Raw genomic sequence first — 25,142 nt, 5'->3', positions numbered from 1 at the left:
TAATTACATGAAAACATTTTTTAGTTTGCAACCAGTTAGGGTTTAACGCACAGGGTTCCAGTTGAATTTCTAATTTAATGCACAAAATTATATACATTTGAATATGACACTCTTCTAAATGCAAATTAGGTATCCAGACTGTCAGACTGGCTACAAGACCGTCAAACCTGTTATCTGATGGCTCAGAGTGCTGATTGCCTTCAGGTCCCACAGATGTTGCAGGCATTCAGCACCTCGGAGCGTAGCTTACAGGGGATCATTTATCACCAGGCTTACGGTGTATGAGACAATATTAATATTGCATATTTTGATAGTACCAGACCATATAAATATTTTGAATTCTGTTTCCTGGTAGGTGTGTGTGAAAAATAGGTAGGCTTAGTCTAAATCTGCAAATTTTAGCTGTAGTCCAGGACATGTCGGTATTACCAGGGAGAAATACATTCAATTTTGCAGTGACAGTTACAAGCGAAATTGTCAAGTCCATGCCGAAGCGCCTTTGAAAATCTGGACCAGTGTTTTTTGTTCTTCATATACAGTTGACAGCATCCCTTTTAAATTATGATTCAAAAATTCAAACTACCACTTTGCCTAGTGAAAAGAAGACTAATAGAGAGCAGGGGCTTTTAGGGAGTCTTGGGAGAAAGCCGTGAGAGAGTGCTGTCATACGCTATACGAAAAGAGAAGGTTGAGAACAGCAGCAGGGACAGTGTTTTTGTGCTATGAATGCTTAGCAAAGAGAGTATTTCTGACTGATTTTGGCATGTGTAAGGATTAGTGGATGCATATATGCATGAATAAATGAGCAGGATCCATCTACCGTGTGAAAATTCTACCATCTTATGCTTTTATATGCAAACCAAAATCTGATGGAGTATGCAAATAAGAATTGATTTTGTTTATTATCCATGAGTAGTATTCTTCCCATCAGGAAATTTGTATTTTTGCCAACATTTCCAATTTCGAAACATGCCCAGTTTATCAAATGCGTCAGAGGGATGGAGAAAATTATACTGGTGTAAATGAAAATTAACTCCGAGGTGCAGTGTTCTCCTGTTCTTCGTACAACTTTGTGGTTTCTGCTGCACAGGAGATATGAATAGAAATGTGTGGCCTAAACCTACAGATCCCAGCTGAGATAAATATCCTTACATATGCAAATAATCCCATTGATTTTAGTGAAACTGCTTGCTTGAGTAAAGGTTCGTAAAGTTAGACCCTTGGGTTTTACAAGTACTGATCTGTTTAATCATTGTAAATGTGTGTCTGGGGTGCATTAAAATCCTTGTGCCACTAATTTTCTTTCACTATATTTCATTATAAAGAAATCATGTCATGATGGAGCACTGCCACAGGCTTGGTTTTGATCTTGTACCTTTCTTACACTAATGTAAAGCTGCTTTGGTTTCTTTAAGGCAATTCTAAATTCAGATTAGAACCAAGCTCCTCCCTTAATAGCACTTCTTCCTTGTTTTACTAATAAAAACGAAACCACCAACACTGAAAATGTGTAAATTACTTTATTGGTTTTGCTCTCTATGCTTGTGCTTCCCAACACCTGATAGGAAAAAAAATGTTGTCAGTATGGGGAGGTTTTTTTAGTTCTTTACGTATGAGCAGTGCTTTTGGATTGTATTCTGGAGAATTTGCTAAAATCGTTTGCAAGAGGTGCCTCTCTGAGTTAAATTCAGTAGAAATGATAAGTATGCAAGGGACTAGGGAATTTTTTCTCTTAACACCTTGATCTTCCAAATATGCAACCATATAATCTGAATATGCAGAAATTTTTGAAGCAGTTTTTGATGCGAGAATCAGGAATCCAGGTATCTGTGTGCTTGCTTGCCTTGGTGTCAGCCCCTGTGAAAGGTGTGCATTTGGAGACAAGCAGAAAGCAAAGAGAAATCATTGGTGATACATTCAGCACAAAACTGATGGAATGCATTGCAATGACATAAAAGGTGCAGTTGAAAGGCACAGGTGGGTTTTTGTTTGCTTTTGTTGTTTTAATCCTGGAGATAATGAAACGAAGCAGTTTGCTTTCCACTCTTTGTTTAGAAACTCTTTTCAGTTTCCAATACTGTAGAAAAGTGTTTAAATGAAAATAAGATTTCCTATTCAAAGTAGGATCAAAAATCATGTGAAAAAAGTATTTTTTCTGCTTTGGAAAATGTCTTGTTTTTATAGCTTTCTTTTTTCCAAAAAAGGCAAAATTTCAGGCTTTGAAGCAAGTAAAAATTTCTATCTCCTAGTGAAATACTTCAGTGTTGTGACATTTTAAGAATTTTGAATTGTGAATTCAGTTCACTATTCTGCAGGTTTAGTATAATAATTTTTTTTTTTTTGAGATGGGACCCATTACTCTTTTACCATATGAGAATGAAGAGAATTAAAAAAGCAAGGATGGAACGCTGAGCTGCTAAAACTTGGAGCCAGTGTTCTTAGCACAATGAGTACTCTAAGTGCTGATATTGAGGGTGTCCACCAGCAGTGGTGGCTTTTTTGGCTTTCTGTTTTCAATGAAATGAAATGAGCACTTTGTACATCTTTAAAAAATTGTGAAATGACTTGTGGAAGAGATGCAGACCAGCAATTCTCATGTGATGCTGCTAGGAGAAGCTAATTTCAATGAGGAACTCTATCAGGCTGTTGACTGAGTAGCTCAAAAATCTCCGGGCTTGTTGGTGGTTTTTTTTTTTTCTGCTAAGGGTAATGCTGTGAAGCTGTTCAAAATTAAAAGTAAAGCTCTCAATAAAGAGATCTTGTTCACAGCATGCAGGAAGCTTGTGTCGTTTTTTTTGAAGAGGTGCTGAACAGTTTATATTTTTATTAAGGATTAAACAGCTGAGCTGTTTAGGTCTCCAGCCTGAGAGGCCGGTTCCCTGCTCAGTCCCTCTGTGTGGCAGTGCTGCAGGGACAAGGTTTTTGCATGGATGCTAAAATCATTTGTAAGGCAGGGGAGCAGTGTGGGGGGCAGAGCCTACACAAGCTTAAATGAGATTTAAAATCCAAACTTATTATCCTGCTTGCTTGGCTCCCTTTGATTTGTTTGCATTTTATGAGGGATGGGTGTCCTGCTCCGCTCCTTTGCTTGTTGGAATTTAAGCAGTTGATGCTTCTGAATAAACAGACTGCCTGGTGATTTGTTACCTTGTTAGGTTACCTGGGGCTCCGTGTTTCCTTAAGTGGACGGGCAGAGCTAGATGGATGCAGGACGTGCCAATTAGGATGAAAATACAGTATAAATAATTAAACCTACTCTTTCTCCCGTTGCATCAGACTGGATGTTTTCAAGCTGCCTGTGCTCAGGATCAAGAAATGACCCTTCTTGAGAGTATCTCGGGCTCTCTGTCTCAGTTATTCCTCCTCCTGCTGTCACTCTTCGTCCCAGCCGCTTTGTGCAGTGCCCCACCCCTGGCCTGTGCGGCCGTGTCTTCACCTGTCTCAGAGCTGCCTCATCTCTGGGCAGAGTGGGGTGGCTGGCGGTGCTGCAGTCCTTCCCCCTCTTCTGTGTGCTCCCCCGGTCCCTCAGTGTCACTCAGAGCCCTGCAGTGCTTCGGTATCCATTTCCAGGCAGGAACTAAAATGGGTCAGGGTGCCACCAGGATTTGAGCACCGCTGAGAAGATCTGTGTGAATTGAGTATTCTTCTAGGACAGTTGTAATGAACCCAAAATACTGACTTCCAGTGCAAGGAAGGGAAATGTCAGCTGTTACTCAGACTCAGTTTTATTTAGCCTTTAGGTTTGTTTGTTATGTTCTTAATTCCTTTACTAAAAGGAAAAATACCCCAAACCTGGAAGATCCCAATCCTTTGAAGGATGGTGGTGTTTCAAGTAAGAAATGGCATGGGTAGAGGGGAAAGAAGTGGGAGCTATGACTCGCAAATTCCTCTGGACTTTTTGGTAGGGGAATATATATTTCCATTTTGCATTTCCGTAGGTCTTCTTTGAAAGCCCACATTTCCTTTCCAATGCTGATTAGCATTCCTCACGTGTTGTACAGAACAGCATGGAAAATGCATATAAGGTCTTACATTATGCCAGTGTGGTTTAGCTTGTGCTGAGCTACATTTGCAATCAGTAAAAATTCATGAACATACATTGCCCTTGGTCAGTGTGCACTCCTCATGTCAAAAAAATAGTAGTTGCTCAGGCAGATCAAAAGTAACTCATGCCAAGGCCAGGAAAGCTAAGGATTTTAGTATTTTCTTTTTAATGTACTATTTTCCTGGATATTTATAACTTACCTACAAAGAATTGCTCTGTAGTGAAACATCAAAAGACAGTGTTGAGTAGATTTCAGTCACAGAGCTTTCTTTAGGTGGCTGCATGAACAGCCTTAAACTACTACTGGAAAATAAAATTAACAGTTACTCTGAAGGTTGATCGATCCATGTGATTCTCTGAGCTCCCTCATGTTCTTTGAGTATAGTCCTGGATTCAGTGTAAGTAATAGTAAATCATTTCTGTTTGCTGAGAGTGAACATAACATTTTTTGATTTTGTGCGTGGTGATATTTATGTGCATATTAAGAATGTTATCGATAGGTGCTGAAAGAAGTTAATTTTGATTTTAAAAATAGCAAGGTCTGTAGTCATTCAGACAGCTAGTTTTATGCCCAGCTCTTGCAAAAAATGTTCCTTTTTTAAAATGCAGTCCTGGTGAAGAGCTGTTTATTGTTGTGTTGAAATATAATTTTTGAAGGGCTGTATAACCCCAAGGAAGACTTCATCTCCAAATAGCTGGGGAAAGATGCGAAGACAGAATTCATCATGCGCTCATGTCACAGTTTCGCAGACCCTATGAAATAGTGTAAGCTGGCAAAATAAGTAATTTTCTGTTGTGGCATCCCCCTTCCCTAGTCCCTGGTGAGGCTGTCGGGAGGCTTGTGCAAGTCAGCTCCCCTTCCACGGCTGGTGGGCTCTCCAGCCCCACTCCTGCCCTGTTCCCATGGGTGATGTCGGGATGGGGCTGTGCTGGTGGGGTTCAGGGCTTTGTGGAGGGAGGGATTAAGGTGCTGGGCCAGGCTGTTCCTCAGGAGCGTTTCGACTCTTTGGAAAGTGTTGAGGTGACATCAGGCTGGATGGCCCAGCCCGGGAGAAGTGCAGGAGGGTGAGTTCGAGCCTCTGCCCAAGCAGGAGAGCGAGTGGCACTCCAGGTGCTGGGCACAGCTGGCCTGGCTGTAGCCTTCACAGGCATCCAAGAGTCAATTGAGTTCCTATTTTTATTCTAAGTACTTGCTACCAGCACACTCCCACCCTTTCCAGTTACTTGTTTCCCGCAGCCAAAGGATGCAAGTAGTCTGTTCCAATAGTCCTTTTTCAGGCACACAAACCCGTGAGGAAACTCATGCACGTAGCTGGGTGTGTATAAACAGTCACAGCACCCTGGCCACCCAGTTCCCCACAAGCCTGATTTAAAATAATCTCTTGGCAAACATCTGGATGCATGCCAGCTGTCCAGAGCATGGGAAGTGTGTGTGATACTACTGGCTGCTGCATTATTTTTTCTGTAAAATGCCAGGGTAATGGGGAGTTGCAAAAGGGGTGTTCTTACTTTGCTTTAAGGTGTTTGTACTAAGGATGATGGATCAGCAGTCTCCTTATTCCCCAAATGGAGCTGTGTTAAGCCTGAATTCCGTAGGAAAGAAAATAAAAACTAGTAAGCAAGGACTTGGAAAAGGGATGATCCATGAGTGTGACACTCCAAGTGATTTTTTACAAGATCTTGCAGCATTCCAGGCTAATTATATGCAACTTTCTCATTTTGAATATAAATTGGTGAGGTTTCTAAGGCTTCACATTTTTCTGCTAGACATGAGCAGTGATCCCCCCTGCGCATGCTTGTTCAAGCAGGAGGGTTGAGACCAGCTGTCCACTGTTGTAGGGTTTCACCTGCCCTGATCAGTGAGGTGACCTGCCAGGCTGTGCAGGACAGCCACCTGCCTTTTCTTCCCCTGCTTTGGTTTTCCAAGGGACTTATGTTTTGGCTTTTGATATCTGAAGACTTACATTGAAAGGAGTTACTGTGACGACTTATGAAGCAAACCAAATGATGTATTTTGGGAAACCACAGATCTTTCAAATATTAATGCAGTGGGAGATGCAGAAAGAAAAGTGATCCTAGTGCTAGAAATTTGGGAATTGCATGGAAGTGAACAGTGGGGAATACTTTTGGATGGGCAAATTTCAGCATTGAATATGAGATTTCTCAGAGACTTGAAGATGTCATGTGTTGACTGCCTCAGGTTTCTTCTGCTGCACGTTTAATTACGTGTGTAAGTTTAAGTGTCTGAGTAAGGAGCTTCTCCAAGCTGGCAGATGCAAGTGGGAGTTTCTTCTTAACAGCTCTGTGTTCTTGCAGAGGCTTTAACTGATGGTCTGTAATAAATGTGTAGTTAGGCATACGTGCTCCTGTCTTAAAAACAAAACCGGGAAAACTATTGTTGAGAAGGATTAAATTATTATTATTTTAAGGTAACTGCAGCATTCCACAAAGAAATAATAATTAAAATAACAACCACTTGCTTTCTGGCAAAGCTGTCTGCACCACCCATTTCCATGAATTTGTATTCAAGGTGGGGGATACAAGTCTTGGTTGGAAGGAAATAAAAAAGTGCTTTCTAAAGATCCTTAGTAAATAACCAGCTTCAGGGTTCAGCGAACAGCTTAGACAAGCTGCATGTCAGATAGAGCCAAGATGTAATTGCAGCATTTAAATAAAAATTTGGTCACATTTTTTAAAAGATCTCGTGGTTTGTTATGGAAAATGGAGGTTAGTTACACATACTTCTAGGGAAAGAAATGCTTAATTTCAGCATTGGGGAATGTTGATATATTTAAGTCGTATAAGTTTACTTCAAGGAGGCATAAAATTCTGGTCTCAGTGCTGCTGGTACAGATGGATAGTTACCAAACTGACAGAGATGGAGATGTGGTCCTGCAGCTTTTATTTGCTCTGGACTATTTGACTGTGTGCTCACTTTCCCCGGCAGCACACTGACATTTCCCATTCATGGAGCTTGACGATCGGTATGAGCACTTCCCTTAAACAATTGGCACAGAAATATTTTCATGTGGAAAGAGAATTTGCCCAAGAATGTTTGTGCCTACTAGATGTTAAGATGGGCTTCTAAATTCTCTAGTTGTTTTTGCAGATGACTAAATTAATTGGAAAGCAGCCAGAGAGGCAGCAGAGTCCAGTTGGTAGTTCAGCAATAATAAAAGGCTTCGGAGAACTTTATGAAAGGTTCCATTAACCCCCTGCTGGTGTCCTCAAACAGGATTTTTTGAGAGAGTAGAAACACAAAAGCTAGGCTTCACAACTACCCCTGTGTGTCCATTCACAGTTTTTAAATCCACACAGTTACTAATTAAAATGCCATGCAGAGTAGCACAAATAAACACAGCTAGTCCCTGAAGCCCAAAAGTTTCTGCATTGGCTCATAGTTTGGAGGGCAGGATGCTGAACTGACCCCAAAGGGTCGGTAATGCAGCCCACTCTGCTTCAGATATTCTGTCCTTGTGAAATGTATGTCAAGGCCATCCATATTCATGAAATCCCACTCCCAGAACGCCATCCCAAGGCAGCCCGTTATATTTTATTTATATGTTGCGTAGCATTGCTTTAAACCGTGAGGGCTAAATAGAGCTGTGGCATGCCTGCTGGTTCTCTATAATCATGTTTGCCAGATTCTGGTGGACATCAAAATGCTGAGCACACGAGTGAATACTGCTTCTTTCATTGAGAAATGTCACTTCAGATTTAGCCCCACGTGTGAACTGGTGTGCAGGGAGCGCTTTATTATCATGGCAGGGCTCCAGTGGGCTTCCCCTCCCAAACAAAGTGGGCAAATGCGTAGCCTCTCTCTGCATCCACTTGAAGGATTTCATGGCGTCTCCTTAGATTAAGGTAATCTGCCTTCATTACTAAATTCAAGAACCGGAGCCCCAGAACTTCGAGTGCACTCTGAGACTGGATTCAGGGTCTCTGAAAGTTGTGGTTTGGAAACTGGTGATAACAAAAGTTGACCATGGTTTTGTATTTATTTTTTAAAATGCAGTTAAGAGAGATGTAGGAAGCTCAAGCATTTGTATTTTATTCCTGTGGTCATTTGTATTTCAAACCATCCCTTATGGAAAAATCCTACTGTTAATTTAAAAGGAAATGATAGCTTTTGTCTCAGCCTTCTGAACTGTTCCCGCAGAGTTTATTAGGACTTTTATCCCTGCTATTGAATTCTATCACCTAGTCTTAAAAAGACGATTGACTGATTCTGATTTTTTTATTAAATTCTTCTACTGCTCCATAAAATATCTTTGGTTTTGTCTGTATTAAAATCCATTGAAAGTATCCATGGATTATTACAGACAGAAAAAAACCCTTAAACTGTAATGTGCTTTGGATATAAATGTCTTTCATTTCCATAGATGACCGAAGGCTAAAAGGGAAGCACTGAAATTTTTAATTAGCTTTTTATTATTTTTAATTTTCTGTGTTGCTGTTAAGTGGTCCTATCAAGAGATAATAGAACAAGACAGCTTTGACTAAGCAAAATAGGAAGGCATAGTGGGCTGGAAGAGGTGTCTTGTGTATGAATTGAGTTTTGTGTGCTGTCCCATTTATTTTAGCAAACAAATCAAGGCATGATCTGGAGACAACCCGCTACAAGGGCTCCCTGGGAAGATTGCGCTTGTCTCGGTAACAGACTGCGTTCTTTAAATCTGTCCTCTGAATCAGCCCCAATTTATCTTTCGAGCATAAAAGGGAATGCAGATGGAATAGCCGCAGCCTCCCATATAGTTTATCAGGATATTGTGCATGCACATAAATAAGGCAGAAAGTGACTGGAATATGTAAGTGGCTGAGCGTTAAATCCCATGTTTTTCAAGCTCCCTGGGCACTCTGGGATGGGGCAGCCAAGGGGAGTCCTGAAGGAGCTGCAGGGATTTGTGGGCTCTCTGTGATACCTCAGACAGGAGGTGCAGACCCAGCGGTGCCTTTGCAAGAGCCTCTTGCTGTCACTGCTGCCTGTGCTGAAGGTTAAAGCTGCAATTATGGAAGGACTGGGAAAAACTGATGTGAAAAGGGTGGATTGGGCTCAAAGGGAGACTTCTCAGCACTGCTTGCACAAGTGGCATTTTGCTTTAACCAGAGTATCATCCTACCTGCTGCAATATGGGACTAGAAACGAAGGTCCAAACTCAGAATACAGACCAGTCTGTGTGACTGCTGAGTGAATTTGGGATTATTGTTTTCGTGGGCTTTTATTTGCCCAGACTGTAGCTCAGTACTTCTCCAGGACATAATACTGGTTGGTCTTTGTACAGCTTAAAAGCCTCATAACTTCATGAGGTTGAATTTTTTTTTTTTTAAATTTTTATTTACTTAGTTTATTTATTTTTAGGATTGAAATTTTTCCGACTTTGTAATGGCACTTGCAATGCACAGGAAACCAATTATTCTTTGGAGTGTTTTACACTGAGGCAGTCACCTTTAATATTTAATTGCTGATTCCACTTGGGGTTTTTCCAGCTGACACAATTTTAAAACGAATAATGCACTGGTTTTCTGTATCCAGCATAAAACCAAAATAATGAAACCCCTTTATAAGTTTAATTATGTGCCACCTATGATGTAATTGGCTACTGACATCATGAAGTAAGATTTTAATTTTAAGGTTTATGCGTTTCAGGAAGCTTAGGGCTCTTCCCCAGTTTGTACCTCATCACTTTTTTTTTTTTTTTAAATGAATGGCAAACATAGGTAATTTTGCTTTTTGCAGCAACACTGTGCAGAGCTTTTTTTCTCTCATCGGGTCTATTAATGATTTTTAATTTCCTGAACAAATCTGCCCGTTGTGGGTGAAGGAAAGGGGGTTTAATTCAGTTCCAGTGAAAGAACCTGGTGGGAGAGCTCCAAGTGTGAGTTAAATGTGCTGCAGTCTGATCCTCTGTGGTACTTTCCAAAAGCACAGAGTATCTTTTTCCCCTGGAGAAGAGGAACTTTCATGGGGAGTATGGCAGAGTGTCTTGCAGCATCCTGGGAGAATGAGGATCTCCAAGTGCTGTCAGACCAGTGTCTTTCACAAAGTGCTACTAACATGAGCCCAGAAAACCCAAACCTTGATTCAATCTCAGGCATTCTCAACAGCAGAGATTGTATCATGTAAAATCCATCTAACCTTTGTACAGAAGGTACTTCACCGGAGTTCCAACTGAACACTCTGAATATCAACTATAATTAAAATTTGTAGCTCGTTCAGCTGAAATGTAAATACGTAAATGCAAACCTTCTGCAACAGCCTCTCTGTGATGGAGCTGAAACTAAATATGGCTGAAGTTCCTTAACTTCGGTGACTTTGAAACAATTTATGCTCTCAAGTGTTAAGATGGGAATTGTGATTTTTATTGTTGAGTGAGTCCTGGGTTTGGATTCTGTTGGGTGCTGCAGGCTCAGGAGGACATGGCTGAGACCCAGCCTGCAGTTGCTGTTGGAGCTGTGGATCACAGTGGAAGTAAAATGTTCATAATTTTATTACTTTTTCTTTCCCCAAGAATCTTGCCATTTCTGACTTTAGATGATTGATGTGAGAAACCCAAATGGCAAAGTCTAGTGCTATTACTGAAGCACTTCAGAAGCCAGGATGAGGCAATGTGGCCAAATCTATTTATTAAAATAGCGAATGCTGCTTTAGCAAAATGCGTCATACCATTAATTTATTTATTTTGTTTAGAAGATACTTCACTATTTCCAAGGCATCTAAGTGGCAAATAGGGCAGAGGCTTCTGTTTGTCTGGATTTCAAAAAGGCTTTTAAGCAGCGCTTTTTACAAAATCTTAATGCTGAAAGTAAGTGACAAAGGACGTTATTTAGCACATATATATACATCATCTAGACATCCATGTTTCAAGTAAATAAAAAGTAACTGTGTGAGAACCAAGGAGAACAGTGTTAGGAGATGTGTTGCCTCGTGTGCCAAATCACACATTTGCCCCATAGTGGGTTAAGCTTTATGCCCTAACTGTTGGGATAACCACATGCTCAGGTCACTTGGTGGTAAGTATAAGAAAGGACCAGGGAGCAGAAATGAGGCTTTCTTTTGATAGATACAGACATGGGGCATCAGGTGAGAGCTGTCCTATGCCCTATGAGACAAAGGGTTGCCCTGTTAAAACAGCAAGGTCAATATTTTTTTGTTGTTTTACGGATTATTGAAGCACTGTTGTAAGAGGTTTGAAAGCTGGACACAACAAGTGGTTTGCAGGGCACAGATACAGTAAGTTATTTCATTGGTTATGTACAATTTAAGAACAGCTTTTCCCTTCTTGTGTGTTGACTGATGACGTGTGTGCAAAAATGTCTTAACTGTTCCGGCTGTGGGCAGGAGGATGGCAAAATGAAGGAGGAGTAGCTGGATGGTTGTTTGACTTGAGGAAGGGCTTAGAGAATTGGGTAGGGGTCTCATTTGAGGGCAGCTGGTGTTTCTTTAAGGGTAGCTTTGGTTTCGTGGTGGAAGGGGCTGGGGGGGAATGGAGTTCATTTAGAAAAGGCAGCTCAGCAGATCCTCCTGTGCTGCAGCAGTGCACAGGTGAAGGACAGGCTATTTCTGGGGAGGCATTACCTCTGGTGGCTACTTCTGGCTTCCTGGGAGGAACAGCAGGGTGTGTGGGTGAGGCAGGGTAGTCCTGAGGGGATGATGCTAAGTGGGGCATTTTCCTCTACGCTACTTATTTTGAACTGTTGGGGAATGCTCCATTTCCAACATTATTATCTGCTTTAATAACTAGGGGTTATGGTCTCTAACTCCTTTTTCCACCTCCCCCAGATCCACTGTCCTCGGGTGCTGTACATTGTGGCACAGCATCAGGGGTTTCTGATGGCCTGTGCTTGCTGGACCAGCTTCTGGGAAGTAAGAGGAAGTACAGCAAGTGCTTCCCACAAGTGTTCCACCCAAATGCAGGTCCTGGGGTCCCACCTCTAAGTGTGACAGCTCTGGCCCACAGCAGTCTCTCTTTGTCTGGACTGCCTGGCCCATTTTTTTTTGCTTCTCTCAATCCAGTATATTGTAGTGGAGCATCAGTGTTGGCTTCTTTAGGCTACAAAATTTATTGTTGTTTATACTGGGTCAGATTCCAAGCTCAGCTAGAGGGAAGAGTAACTGCAACGTGACCTGCTTTGTGACCAGCGGCTCCAAAACTGCTCAGGTCAGACAGCTGCTGACTAATTCCCCATCTTAACAAATTACTTATAGCTCTGGAGTTTCTAGAGTAACTCACAGCTCTGAGTGTGTTCACCCTTCCATGTTAATCATTCTAGCATTTAGAAACGTTTCGGTGCTGGGGTTTTTAAGTGGTTGTGATGTTCAGATAGATTTTTATAAATTGCCGTATGACTGAAAGGCTTGTTTTCCTGTTTGTTTTAAACTGGCATTCATACATACAGGAAATACACAGTATTCTGCCATGTTTCTGTTGGCAACTATTAAGTTATCCGTGTCAGAACATGCCAACAGGATTTCTTAGCAAGCTAGCAGAAAGAAAACAAGCAGTTTTCAGATGAAACAGACCTCATGCTTGAGTTGTAATACAAATCTCTTGCTAAATGCTATGTAGATTCTATAATCTTTTGGTTTAAGGCAATCTTTGGGATTGTATCTTGCAGATTCAAATCTTTGGAGTAATTCCAGACCTGCATTGCATGAGCTGACATCATTATTTGGCCTTCAAAATTGGAGGGCCCAGTACTTGAAAATAATGTATTGCTGTCAAGAGCTGGCCCTCTTTAATCACTAGAACGAGCCCTCTCCTGGGCATGCAAAATCTTCTTCATTCTCCCTTCATTTCTGATGTAAACCACAGGGAACTGTGGTCATCTCAGTTCCTATAATAGTTTTGATCTAAATTAGAGCAGTTCTGGTATGCTGAAGTAGTCTGTGCTAAAAGCGACACAGATGTGCAGCCCAGAAAACACACAGGCTCTTTGTGGATCCTCAGCAGCCACTGCAAGTCACCAAGAAATGAAGCTGGATTGAGGTGGTAAAAATACAGCACTCTAATAATCCTCAATTTACTACTATTTGTTGCTGCTAAGAGCCTGGGTTTTCCTTCAAGCTTTTGATTTGATGCAAGTCAGAGCCAGCTTTTGTGGTTTGGCAAGATTTGCAGCACAGGTTCTTTTGGGAGAGGCAAGAAATGAAAAGTTTAAAACAGAGGAAATGTTTAAAACATAATAATACTGTGTTAACAGTCTTTAAAATCTCATTTTCTAGCCCCTTTCTTTATGAACACATCATTACAAGCATAACTGATGTGAGCTGGTCCCTAGGTTTGAGAGCCTGTTACTTGTTTTTCTCAGAGAACTTTGTGACTGAGTTGCAGAGCCTGGAAAGTAAGGGAAGATCCCTTGTGCCTGTCAGTTTGGGATGAAGGTGTCCTGCAAGAATACCCTGTGGCCAAGCTGGTGCTTTCCCTGAGCAGTGTAATTTCTAGCAAGAAGGAGGGAAAGTTCAGTTCAGCAGCATTAGGGCTGGTTAAAGGGATTGGGAAGAAAGGGGCCAAGCTCAGCTGTCATGCCGCTTCTCACTGCGCCGGCCAGGATTTTCACGTGTGGGTGGATAACCTTGGGCGCTTTACTCCAGAGGCGGAGATTTAAAGTCTTTGCTTTAAACGCTAAAAGCTTGAAAATGCTGGCCTGAATCTTGGCGTGTCTCACTCTCCAGGCTGGGAGGTGTTCCTTGCCAGTCGTCATTCCTGGGGGAAGGAGAGGCAGACGGTGGGAAGACAGAGGACTCGGGAATGTCTTGGGAAGCTTCCAATGGCTTGGTTGAGCAATCAGGCCTCTAGCTCCTTGTCCAAGTCTTAACCTGGTCCAATCATCACTAGTATAAATGTTTGCTCCACTTTTACAGAGGGAATAATGAAAAAAGCCCCAAATATGCATGTGGTTAATTTTTAAAGTGCACAGGCAGCCCACAGACTCTGGCAGGTCCCTCGGAGAAAGGCATAGCTGTCATGCTGACAGTGAGGAATGGGAATGCCAGACTCCAGCTTGGCTCTTCAGATGTGCACAGACATCTAATCTGTGAGAGCACATCACCTCACACGTGTGCAGGAGCCTTTCCTGTGCTTATCCTGATGGACATACGTGGCTTGTACATATGCTTTCCATATGTTTGGAACTGTGGTCATGCTTAAATGTTTTCTGGTCCTAGTGAGGCCACATCTGGAGTGCTGTGTCCAGTTTTGGGCTCCTCAGTGCAAGAAAGACTAGGAGCTACTGGAGAGAGTCCAGTGGATGCCACAAAGAGGATGATGGGTCTGGAGCATCTCCCTTATGAGGAGAGACTGCAGGAGCTGGGCCTAGTTAGTCTGGAGAAGACTGAGGAGATCTCATTAATGCAACAATGAGGTCTCAAAGGGGTGCCCGGAGGATGGTGCCAGACTCTTTCCAGTGGTGCCCAGTGATGGGACAAGGAGCAATGACTATAAACTAAAACATAAGAATTTCCTCAACATGAGGAAGAACAGCACTGGAACAGCTGCCCAGGGAGGTCATGGAGTCTCCCCTTCTGGAGACATTCCAAACCCATTTGGATGCATTTCTATGTAACCTGCCCAGGTGACCCTGTCTTGGCGGGGGGATTGGACTGGATGATCTCCAGAGGTCCTTTCCAACCCTAACATTCTGTGATTCTGTGAGAGAGAACTGCCTTCTTTTTAATTTATTCTGGTACATGTAACTAAAGAGGGCTGGACATTTCTCTCTTCCCTCAATTTGAAGTCAGTGTGACAGCTAGTTAATTAAGATGCCCTCTTACATGAATAAAATTATCAGAATCTGACCCAGAGCATTGCCTTTAGAAATTATTAAAACCATATTTGATTCTTTGTGCTGTATATCCTTTTCCTGCTGCGAGATTATTTACTAATATAATTTACAAAATCTTGCATAAACCCCCCCAGTGTTACAAGGTAAATGGTCAAAGAGAAAACCTGAAATGTGCCAGGTTCCCTTCTGTATGTTGTGTCCCAATCAAGATAAGATCTTTTAATGGAAGATCTTTTAATGTCTTGTTTTGATTTCTAAGAGGACTTTTCTTCAGTGTTAGATTCTCAGAAATCTTATCTTTTTTTTTTTATCTTTTTTTTAAAGTAATTAATAATGGAGCAGGCTTTTAGTATATACCCTGGAAGGTAAAAACCCTTAATCACAGTAACATCATTAGTGCTTTCAAGCATTTAATTTTGATGCTTGACAAAGTGCATAGCCATTGATAAGAACAAATAAGTGTTGTGTGCAATTGAGGGAATAAAGAAAAGCATGAAAACCCCTAAGCTTCAAGTAATTAAATTTAAATATGTTATTTGAATTTAGCTGAGATAATGTACAAACTGTGGGTATATTTTTCAGTCAGTGAAAGACCCCTTGAGTAAACATGATCCATTTAAATTCAGATCATGGGGAGTGGAAAGTAAACCCTGCTGTGGGTAAGAAGGCATCTTCAATAAAACACTGGGCATTGTGTATCTTTGATATCTGAGTACTCATGTGCTGTACTTTTATAAAGGGCTGTTTTCACTCATGGATGCCTACATGCCAGAGACTTTATTGCATCTATTTATTTCCTGGTTTTTTCCTCTTTCCTTTCCCCCCCCACCCCTCCTAATTTGAACCAGTAATGAAAAACTGACACTCTGCCTCTGCCATCCTTTAAAGTGCCTCAAAACTGCTACAATTCAGCACTTGCTAGCCTTGGGATATGGTTTTATGGCATTTGGGTGAAGTTTTTGTAGTACATCTGTGCTCTTTCTCTCTCTGTAGGCCGCAAGCTCAGAACTGAGGTAATAAAACTACTAGTAGGTGTTTAATGGCAGGTTATTGAGGAAGTAGATGAAAGAAAATTGCAACATTCACATCAGTAGGGAGTGGGGTTTTTAAGGGAGAGGAACTGCTGAGCTTTGAACTCAGGAAAGTTACACTTGGTGCTTTTGTTCAAGGGGGGGACCCCTTTTTAGGCACCAAAATAGCTCATTCTGTGAAATGAGCTGTTCTGGTAGAATTGGTGCTTGGTATGTGCAGTCTGTGCACGTGTGGCAGAAAGGTCGCTGTTGTAAGCAGTGATGATTGAGAAACAAGTCATTGTTTCCTGCTCCTTTCCAAGCATAAGGAAGCAGGGTGGAGGAAAGTGCAAAAAGTGAAAGAAAAAGTTATCTCCCACTCCTTTCCATGAATTTTGTGGGATCTTACAGTGAACATCTTAATTGTGTACATTACTCTTTTTTGGTCAAGCTGTCCTCAATGTGTTTTAGGTAGGAATGTGTGTATCTAATGATCAGTTAGCCCACGCACATAGAAGAGAATATTTTGTCTTTTATTCTGCTTGTGATGAAAGCATCATTTTACAACCTTACATGTTTATCTTCACATCATCCCTAAGAGGCAATTTAAAGGCAAAAGGCAGAAGAACAAAGAATGTAAATATTTTGCACAAGCTTACTCAGAAGGCTGTGTCTGCTGCCTGGAGTGCCGTGTTGAGCTGGCAGTGCTGATGTCCTCTTTGTCCTGGACAATATTGACCAGACTCTTACACCCTTTGGTAATACATGTGCAGGGAGAAACTGTTGTTCTTCCAGGAGTCCAGTCTTTCAGGTCAGATGGTGGATCCTGAAAAACAAGTAAAAAAAAAACCCACCTTATTTATAGGGCTACTTGCAGAAATAAAAGGGAATTGTTAACTGAGGATCGTATCCGTGCAGTGGGATAACCATAGTACTCCCTGTGGGTACTGGGTCCAGTTCCTCAAGGTCCTCAGAGTTTCAGCTCACTACCCTATTGCACAGACCATTGTAGGTCTGTGCTGCCGAGATGTCGCTCCTGAAGAGCCTCTTGCAGTTCTGGTACTCGGTCCTGTAGTTGGACTTTGGCATTCTTAGGATTTCTGTATAGCATATAGAGAGGCAGGTTGTGCAGTCAAAACAAAGAAACAAATGGTTTATCTCCAGAATCTAGGATAAAGGAAGATACTAAAAGTTAAGGGAATGAATTTGCTTATAAAGGGCAGGAAGGAAAAAATAGGGCTATTCTTAAAATTGTAAGGAGTAACGAAGGGGTTGATGTACAAGTGCTTTTTGTGTCCTGGAGGGCAGGAGCGTGTTGCTTATTCCAGTATGGTGTAGTGCCTAAGATCAGCTGTCCATTTTTGGGAGATGGGAAAAAGCACTTGTTAAGCTATATTAAGCTAAGAGTCTCTCACAAGAAGGCTTAGTTAATATAAATTCTTCTGCTGCAAATAGCCATTTTACAACAGAGAAGAAATGCGTTTTCATACAGCACTTACCAGCCCAATATTGAAGGACTCACTAAATTCCCATATAGATGTCTGCCGAAATGAAATGGGAAACCAAGGAGGTTAAAGAGAGGATAGAGGGAAAAAAGTGAACTTTCTCTCTACAATTCTTGAGGTCAGACCAGCATAAATGACAGATTCTCAGTAAAAAGAATTGCCTGTCTGCCCTGCATGAGGCAGCAAACTCATTAACTAAGCAGATTTCTCTCCGCTTGGTTTATCAGTAATGATGTGTGCACGTGTGTTTCAGGGTAACAAATCTGATTTCTAATTTATTAGCTGAGCAGTATTCTTATTGCAGAGGGGAATTAAAAAAAGGTTTGACTCTCTGTTGAGGAAGTGTGAGGTTATTAAATAGGTTTGCAGTTGTGCCACAGATATAATTTGATGGAGCACACCTGAATCCTCCCTGTTGGCTGTGTTTATAGTCTCCTCTGTCATTCAGTATTTGCCGTTGCCTGTGAGAGACAGACAAGGAAGAAAGAGATAAAGGTTCTGGAGGCATTTCTAACAGAGATGCCAAACTGTCAAATAGTAAATCGGGAAGCAGCTCCCTGATGGTTTCACATCAAGAGGAGACACCCTTTTGTGACTGCGGTGTCTACCGGTTATTTTCACTTCCATCAGAACTGTCTGATATGGTCAAGTAGGTTGAGGCTTTCAACATTCAATTTTCCTTTCATTTATAGTGACTGTTTTATTTATTTGTCTTTCTTGGTAGTTTTCAAAGATACCTGTTTCAAGGATACTTTTAACTTTATAACATTTTCATGGAGCTTCATCCCAAAGTTAAAGGTAGAAAAAAGAAACAAAAAAAAAAGGGGGGGAATGGGGAAAAAAGAGCATCTACAGTGTCAGGGGACAAAAGAAGAAATATATTCAATTTAGGAAGACCTCTAATCTCTGGTTATACAGGACAGCTTTGTTAGATAAGATTAAAATTTTCATGAATGTCCCTTTTTATCCCTGGAGACTCCGCCATTTTTACCAGCTATTGTCAGCATCAAAAGAGCTTGATAACAGCTGGCTAGAGACGTGACCACACAGCAACGCAACAGCAAGAAAGGGGCAGCCGGGTTCATAAATCTTCAGAAAACCCGTTCCCCAGCGCAGCCATGAATCTGCTGCTATCACAGGCAAAGGGAGAAGGCATTGTCCTCCAGCCAGTCAGAAACCTGAACTTCAGCATTAGCAGGGGCTCTTTAGACAGTGTACGGTGTACAAAGAGATGTTTTCCATTATCTCCTTCATTGCAGCCCTTATTACTGACACAGATACAGTTTAAAGGGTCTTGGAGTTTAGCTTGTTGCTAGGTAGAGTTTTTCCAAAAATGCTGCAGCCCTTTCCCTTGGTGGTGCAATCCTGCTTTTTCTGTTCATGGCATCAATGCAGCGCCACATGGGACCGGGTCAGGCGATGCCATTTCGGCACACAATGGACCAGTCTCTGGTATCTTTTGGCTGGGAAGGAGCTACCAAAGCCAGAATCTGACCCTTGGCCATTTTCCAGGGACTGCTCACAGATTTGGGTGTAAGCAGGGCAAGTTATGAGGCACAAATTGGCTCAGACTCTTGAAATACAAGTTTCCTGGTTTTAATGGAAGGGCCCAAATTCATACATATTCAGCTTTACTCTGGCCTTACTTAATTCAATGGCAATATTTTCTCAGCTTTAGAGAAATCAGATTGGAACCTCAGGAACTTCACAGTTCCTGTAAAGTAAATACCTAATGAAATAACATCAGTTAATTTTAGGAGATGGAAGAAGAGGACCAAAATGACAGAGAACAAAAATAAGAGGTCCTTTGAGTACCTTGATCTCTTATGAAGGTTTTTACCTGGGCATCATGAACATTGCAGTGTTTAGACAATTGTGTTGTTACTTCAAAACCCACCTATCTAGTATTGTCCAGGATCCAAACCCAATCTTTCTTAGAGATGATCAAATGTAATTTTGTTAGAGAAAACAGGAAATATACTTCATGCTTCTAATTTCCCCTTGCCCCCACCCCCCCAAGAAAAACCCAGTTTCTGAAAGTGCTTATGTTGTGAAAGTTACAATTAAAAATACATTTTCCTCATTAAAACTAAATTATCACTTATAATGTTTTTTTTTTTTTCTTCTGGCAGCTCCGTCCCCGATTGCATTGATCCAGGCTAAGGAGATAACAAGGCACAGCGTTGCCTTGGCTTGGCTGGAACCTGACAGGCCAAACGGAGTCATCCTGGAGTACGAAGTCAAATACTATGAAAAGGTACTGCTCAAAAAGGGGCAAGCAAGGAGTTCCCTTTGGGTTTGGGCAGAGCTTTTTTACTTCATTCCACTGCGGTTTGTTTCCAGATAGGATTCCATCATTTGAAACCAAATAGATTCAGTTTAATAAAATCCAGTTTAAGGATTTCATGTACTTGAATGGTTGCTTGGAAGAGTAAGACTCATAGACTCTTCCAGCTGTATGGTATGAGTTTATTTTGTTATTTCTTTCCTACCTAGAAACTGAGCTTTTATAGCAATCACATTTATAATGAGAGTCAAAAATGTTGGGCAGAAGTGAAACATTAGCTTTACTTCATAGACAGAAGTATAATAATGAAGTATATAACAGAGTCATAATAATAAGATCTGTTTGCTGACAGCTTCTGCTTAGAGTGATAGTGTGGACTGGCTGGCTTTTAACAGAGAATAAGGAAAGAAAATTAGATTCTTCATACTTTCCAAGTTAGAGAGAGATGTTATTCCTTCAAATAACTTCTCGAGTAGGGAATTATGAAAAGAGCTATTTTCTTTGAAGGCTCTCTGCTAAAATGAACAATTACCTGCTCTTGCTTGTGTGCACTGTCTCTCACATTCACACTCATACTTCTAATTTTTTTAATAAAGAAAATCACTTACTTGGTTTCCACATACAGAAAAAGGTGTCTGATCTGCAGGGAAGCTAGATTGTTACATTTTCTGATAAAGTTTTCAGCCAAAAATAGATCAATTTTTAATAATGGACTTTTTGGAAGATATTTTCTAAGTTTTTTCTTTTTTTAAAATATTGTTATCATTTTTAAAATATGGGTTTCTGGCTGGTAGGAAGAAAAAGAAAGTGCCAGCATGTGTGAGTAAAATGTGCTGTTCATCAATAGGATCCTATTTGAATGCTTGGCTGTTTTCCAGAGGTTTTCATTGTGTGATTTCTTAAATAATCAGTGATACATGAGCATCATACCTACTGCCTCATCCTCCCTTTTTGGCTTGCTCAGAGCCCCCTGCAGCACACAGTGCTAGGGGAATTGAGCAAGGCCAGCAGCAGGAGCCCTCAGGATGTATTTTGAGAATTCCTTCACTGTTACTCATCCTCTTTCATCACAACAGTTTTGGCAAGGCAGTGGGGTTTCCAGGTTCACTGTGCAGGGAGGCATTTTCACGCCATCACCGCTGTGTTCTCCTGTTGTCAGGACCAGAACGAACGCAGCTACCGAATCGTGAAAACGGCCTCCAGGAACACCGACATCAAAGGCCTCAACCCCCTGACCTCGTACGTGTTCCACGTGCGGGCCCGGACAGCAGCAGGGTATGGAGACTTCAGTGGGCCCTTCGAGTTCACAACTAACACAGGTAAGGACAGTCCCACTGAATTCTTCTGCTTCTCCTCGAGCAGAGGGTGCAGATGTAACGGGGCTGTGTGCTGGGACTTTCCCGTTGGATGCTTGGACTGGGGTGTGTCTGCTCTGAGAAAATGTTCCTCCATGGCCGTGAAGCTGGCATGAGACATCTGTTTGGATGTGCTGCATTCTAGATTCTAGCAATGACAGTACTTCACTGTGGCATAAGGAAACATGCACCCCATAAATACTTGGAAGCCATTGATGCTTGAGAGATTTTATGTCCTGTAAATGTAGACGTTTGCACGTTTCTGGAATATATTTTAAGAAGAATAGAACCCTGTTACTCCTCTTTACAAGCTGTTGACACAGATCAGTTAGGTGTCCTACATCAGCTCCCACATTTGCACTTTTTCTTAGACAGTCATATAAAGACAAGAATGCTCAAACTACGTTGTCAGTAGGGCTTTTCACTTGGCTCAAGGAAACATGCAAATTCAGCCCCCAAAATGTTTGCTTTTCAGTGGCAGAAAGCACTGTGACCAAGCCTATTTTATTCTGGCCATACAGGTCTCCTTAAATCAAGTTAAGGTCATGCCAGTTAGTGGCAATATCATTCAGGATGTTAACAACTGAAAACAATCCATCAGGAGGGGGGTAGACATTTTAAAATAACTTACTCTTCTATTGTCAGTTGGGGAGTGATCATCTAGCCCCACTGAGAGAAAAAGGAGGAGGAAAGAAGTGTGGAAAGCAATTAGAAAGGAAAAAAAAATTAGCCATTATACCCTCTGAGCAGCACTGGAGGGGAGAAGGAGAGGGAGTCCTTGTTCCTGATGAACTGAAGTTTCCCAAATCATTATCAAACATCATGTCTTCAGCTCATTAGCACCCTGTTGGAAAATTGTGTCAAATGACGATATAATAAAGGCCTGAAAGTAGATTTGAGTGCTACTCTAAACTGCCTTCACAAGCCAGAAAGCTGATTGAGTGCTACCTAGGTTGATTTTTTGAGGTTGTCTGACACTAATGTTCCCTTTTCTGTTTTCAGTTCCTTCCCCCATCATTGGCGATGGTACCAATCCCACAGTGCTTCTTGTTTCAGTGGCTGGCAGTGTTGTTCTTGTGGTCATTCTCATTGCAGCCTTTGTCATCAGCAGGAGGTAAGAACTTAAGCTTCTCTCTCCCTCTCTCTCTTTCATCAGAGAGCTTTTTGTCTCCTCCAAACAAAGCTAAATTCTTTGATTAGCATCATAAACAGTACATTTGCATTACAAGCCTTCTCCCATGTAGCTTTGATCTTCTCGACATTAGTACCAAGCAGCATGTGATGGAATGGCAATAGTTCCAGCTCTATTTGCCCTTCAAATGCAAAGCTGATTCCAATAACTGGCATTGAGAAGCAAGCCAGCTAGAGATTTGTGGTTAGTGTAATTTGAAGTTAAGTTTGATGGGTATGGGTACAGTAGATTTTCTTGGACTGACTCCTGATAGGGAATAAACAATGGCGCTTTTGTGAACTAAGCCATCAGACTGCTATGCTGGTGATTTTTGTGTTAGTCTATGAGTCTGCACTAGTGTTTCAGGTTAGTCCTTCCTGTGTGAGAGGATGTGACTGTAAAATGGAAGCCACAGTCATTCAGCATCAGATGCAGTAACACAGCAGAACTGGATCGATGGTTATTTCATCGACGTAGCACCACAATCTTCTACCAAGTGCTTGTTCATTTTCCCAAATTCAGCCCAAGCATCAGGAACAATCCTGTGAGTGGGAGGACAGTGTAGCAGAAACACAGTGTGAGTGTTTCTGTCTTCATATTTGTGTTCAATCTCATTTAAAAAGACCAGCATGATCTTGCCTCAGTGTAACTTTGAGATAAAACTGGTTTTATCATTACTGCGTCTGAAGCCTGGGATCTGAGGGGTGCACATTTTGTCAGTCTCTATGGGTCGGTTTAATGGCATCAGCTGCAAATATGCTCAAACTCCTCTTCATTTGCTCTTTAAATTGTCCTAGAGAGCAGTTAAGTGCCTATGATTGTAGTATCTGGAAAGTAGACATGCATTGTGATCGCTCTGTGTGGGTGTCCAACTCAAAGCCTCCATGCTGGCAAGAGGAAAGAAGAGCAGAACATATGAAAATGTGATGTGGAGAGACAGGTTTATTAAAAGCCATTGCAACAGAAAATAGCATCACTGAGCTTGATGACTTAATCTCCTCTCCACTTTTATTGATCACTTTATTATTTAAGGTAGGATTGATAGCAGGATACATTGGATTTCTAATTATGAGTCGCCACATTGGAGAATTGAGCCTGTTGAGCTGCTTTGAGATGATTCCTTCCCTTCCTCCCCCTATAAAAAAATGCCTCTTCCCAAGGCTGATAAACACTGCTTGGTGATTGGCCCTCAATGGATCACTCTTTAGAAAATGAACTGTCAACCCCTTGCCCTCGTATTGATTCTCTTTAGGATCGGCCATAAAGCTGTCAGAGGAGAGGCTGCCTGGAGCCAGGTACTGACAGACCTGCTGGGCTCAGACAGGTCTGCCCAGGGCTGTCTGCTCACTTATCTCTGCCCAGAGTGTGCAGTTGCACAAAGGCACCACAGAGCAGGTGGGCTGCAGGGACAAAAGCCCAGTCCAGGCACTGGTGGCAATGGAGATAAAAGCATCCCGGTGGCTGTGGGCTCACGGATGTCCTGTGGCTCCTCACTGGTATCTCTCAGAGAGGCCATGGAAGGGGAAAGACGGAGCAAGATGAATGAAATACTAGGACAGTGAAACTGCTCTGTGTGTACTAATGCACGGTGCCTTGCTAATTAATAGCCTTCAATACACAGCTCTCCAGTAGCTGGAAGTAGCTCTCAATAAACAGAATCTACTTTAATATTCACTCTTACTCTAATGATTTTAACCACTATCACAATGTCATTTAGAGGTGTGGACTTTGGGGATATTTCACAATCTTCCTAAGCCTGCAGAAGTTAATAGCAAAATAATTATACTTTGTTCCAAAATTACTTCAGATGAAAAAAAGCTTTTCTGTCCATACAAGTCCCCATGAGAAGGTTTTGTAATCTAGCCATGACCTAAAAGTCGTATTCGTACAATCAAACCTGTGCTTTGGCCTGCAGACATGGCCTCTCTGCATCCACGAGCCAAATGTGGGAACTGGGCATATGCTGTGGATGCCCACTTTTGAACACGGGGTTATTACTGGTAATTTAGCATCATGCTTTTTTCAAGACATTGTTCAAATCCCAAAATTCATCTTTACAGCAGAATTAGTCAAAGGACTTTGCCTTCAGGCAGCTCAAGCTGTTTGGTTCTGTCCTTCGACAGGAGAACCAATCTGCCTAATGTTCATTTAAATTTCCCGAGGTTTGGATGGGCAGGACATGGCGTGGGTGTTTCTAAACCCTGCTCTGCAGGAATGCTGAGGGAAATTGCAGCATCTCTAAATGAGTTGTAAAGGATTCGGGGAAGTGTAAAACAGAGAGAGACACCTTCTAAAAGGGCTTGCATGGAGTTCCATGGTCTGACCGAATCCTCTGGTCGTCTGAAAGTTTCTCTCAGAAATTCTTCCAGCTGATAGATTGATTTATCTTTGCTCTGCCGACACATTTGCCCACCTTTTGCCAGTGGTGTGGGAGCAGGTGCTCTGCCAGCCTGGTGCCTGAGCCCCCCCAGCCCCTCTTTCGTGTGGGAAGGAGGAGGTGGGAGTAGGGGCATGGTAACCAGGTCCTGCTGTTTCACCTCAGTGCCTGCTAATTCCCCTGCTGTTAACTCCTCTTCATCACCAGCCCCACCTGTAGCTCTGCCTGTCTCTGACCCCTGCAGTTCTGAAAGCTTCTGTGTTCTTTTCCTGAATGCTGGCTACTTAATCACCACTGCCAAAATCCCTGTAATTAGGGTATTCAGATCTGTGACAAAGGCTCCCTTCTGCCACTCAGGTGAGCTGCCCCAGAGGCAGCCCCAGCCCGTGTTCGTGGGGCTCCTGGGCTGCTCTCCAGGACAATGGCACACAGCAGTGTCCTGCCCAAAGCCAGGCAGAAGAGGTCAACAGGTAACACGTGGAGAAGTGGAAGTAGGTAGTTAGTTTGGAAGGTAGTATTTAAACTTAATAAGCTACAATTATATTGCTTGAACAGTAATCCCTTTGTTTCCCTTTGTTTTTTGCAAGTCTTTGAGTTTTAGTGGGGGAAG

General features: G+C 42.0%; 1 protein-coding gene across 2 annotated transcripts in view; it reads left to right on the top strand.

The window, feature by feature from the left end:
* Positions 1–25,142, top strand: part of EPHA4 (EPH receptor A4) — a 104,551-nt gene that overhangs the window by 57,713 nt on the left and 21,696 nt on the right. For both annotated transcript variants that reach the window (XM_032119444.1, XM_032119445.1), the window contains exons 6-8: positions 19,475–19,599; positions 20,789–20,948; positions 21,987–22,098. In XM_032119444.1, coding sequence (XP_031975335.1) covers positions 19,475–19,599; positions 20,789–20,948; positions 21,987–22,098 — 397 coding nt within the window. The remainder of the gene's footprint in view (positions 1–19,474; positions 19,600–20,788; positions 20,949–21,986; positions 22,099–25,142) is intronic.

This window comes from Corvus moneduloides, chromosome 10 (genome assembly GCF_009650955.1).
Source record: "Corvus moneduloides isolate bCorMon1 chromosome 10, bCorMon1.pri, whole genome shotgun sequence".
Taxonomy (NCBI): domain Eukaryota; kingdom Metazoa; phylum Chordata; class Aves; order Passeriformes; family Corvidae; genus Corvus; species Corvus moneduloides.
The sequence above is the reverse complement of the archived record's forward strand: the minus strand, read 5'-3'. Positions and strand labels throughout refer to the sequence as shown.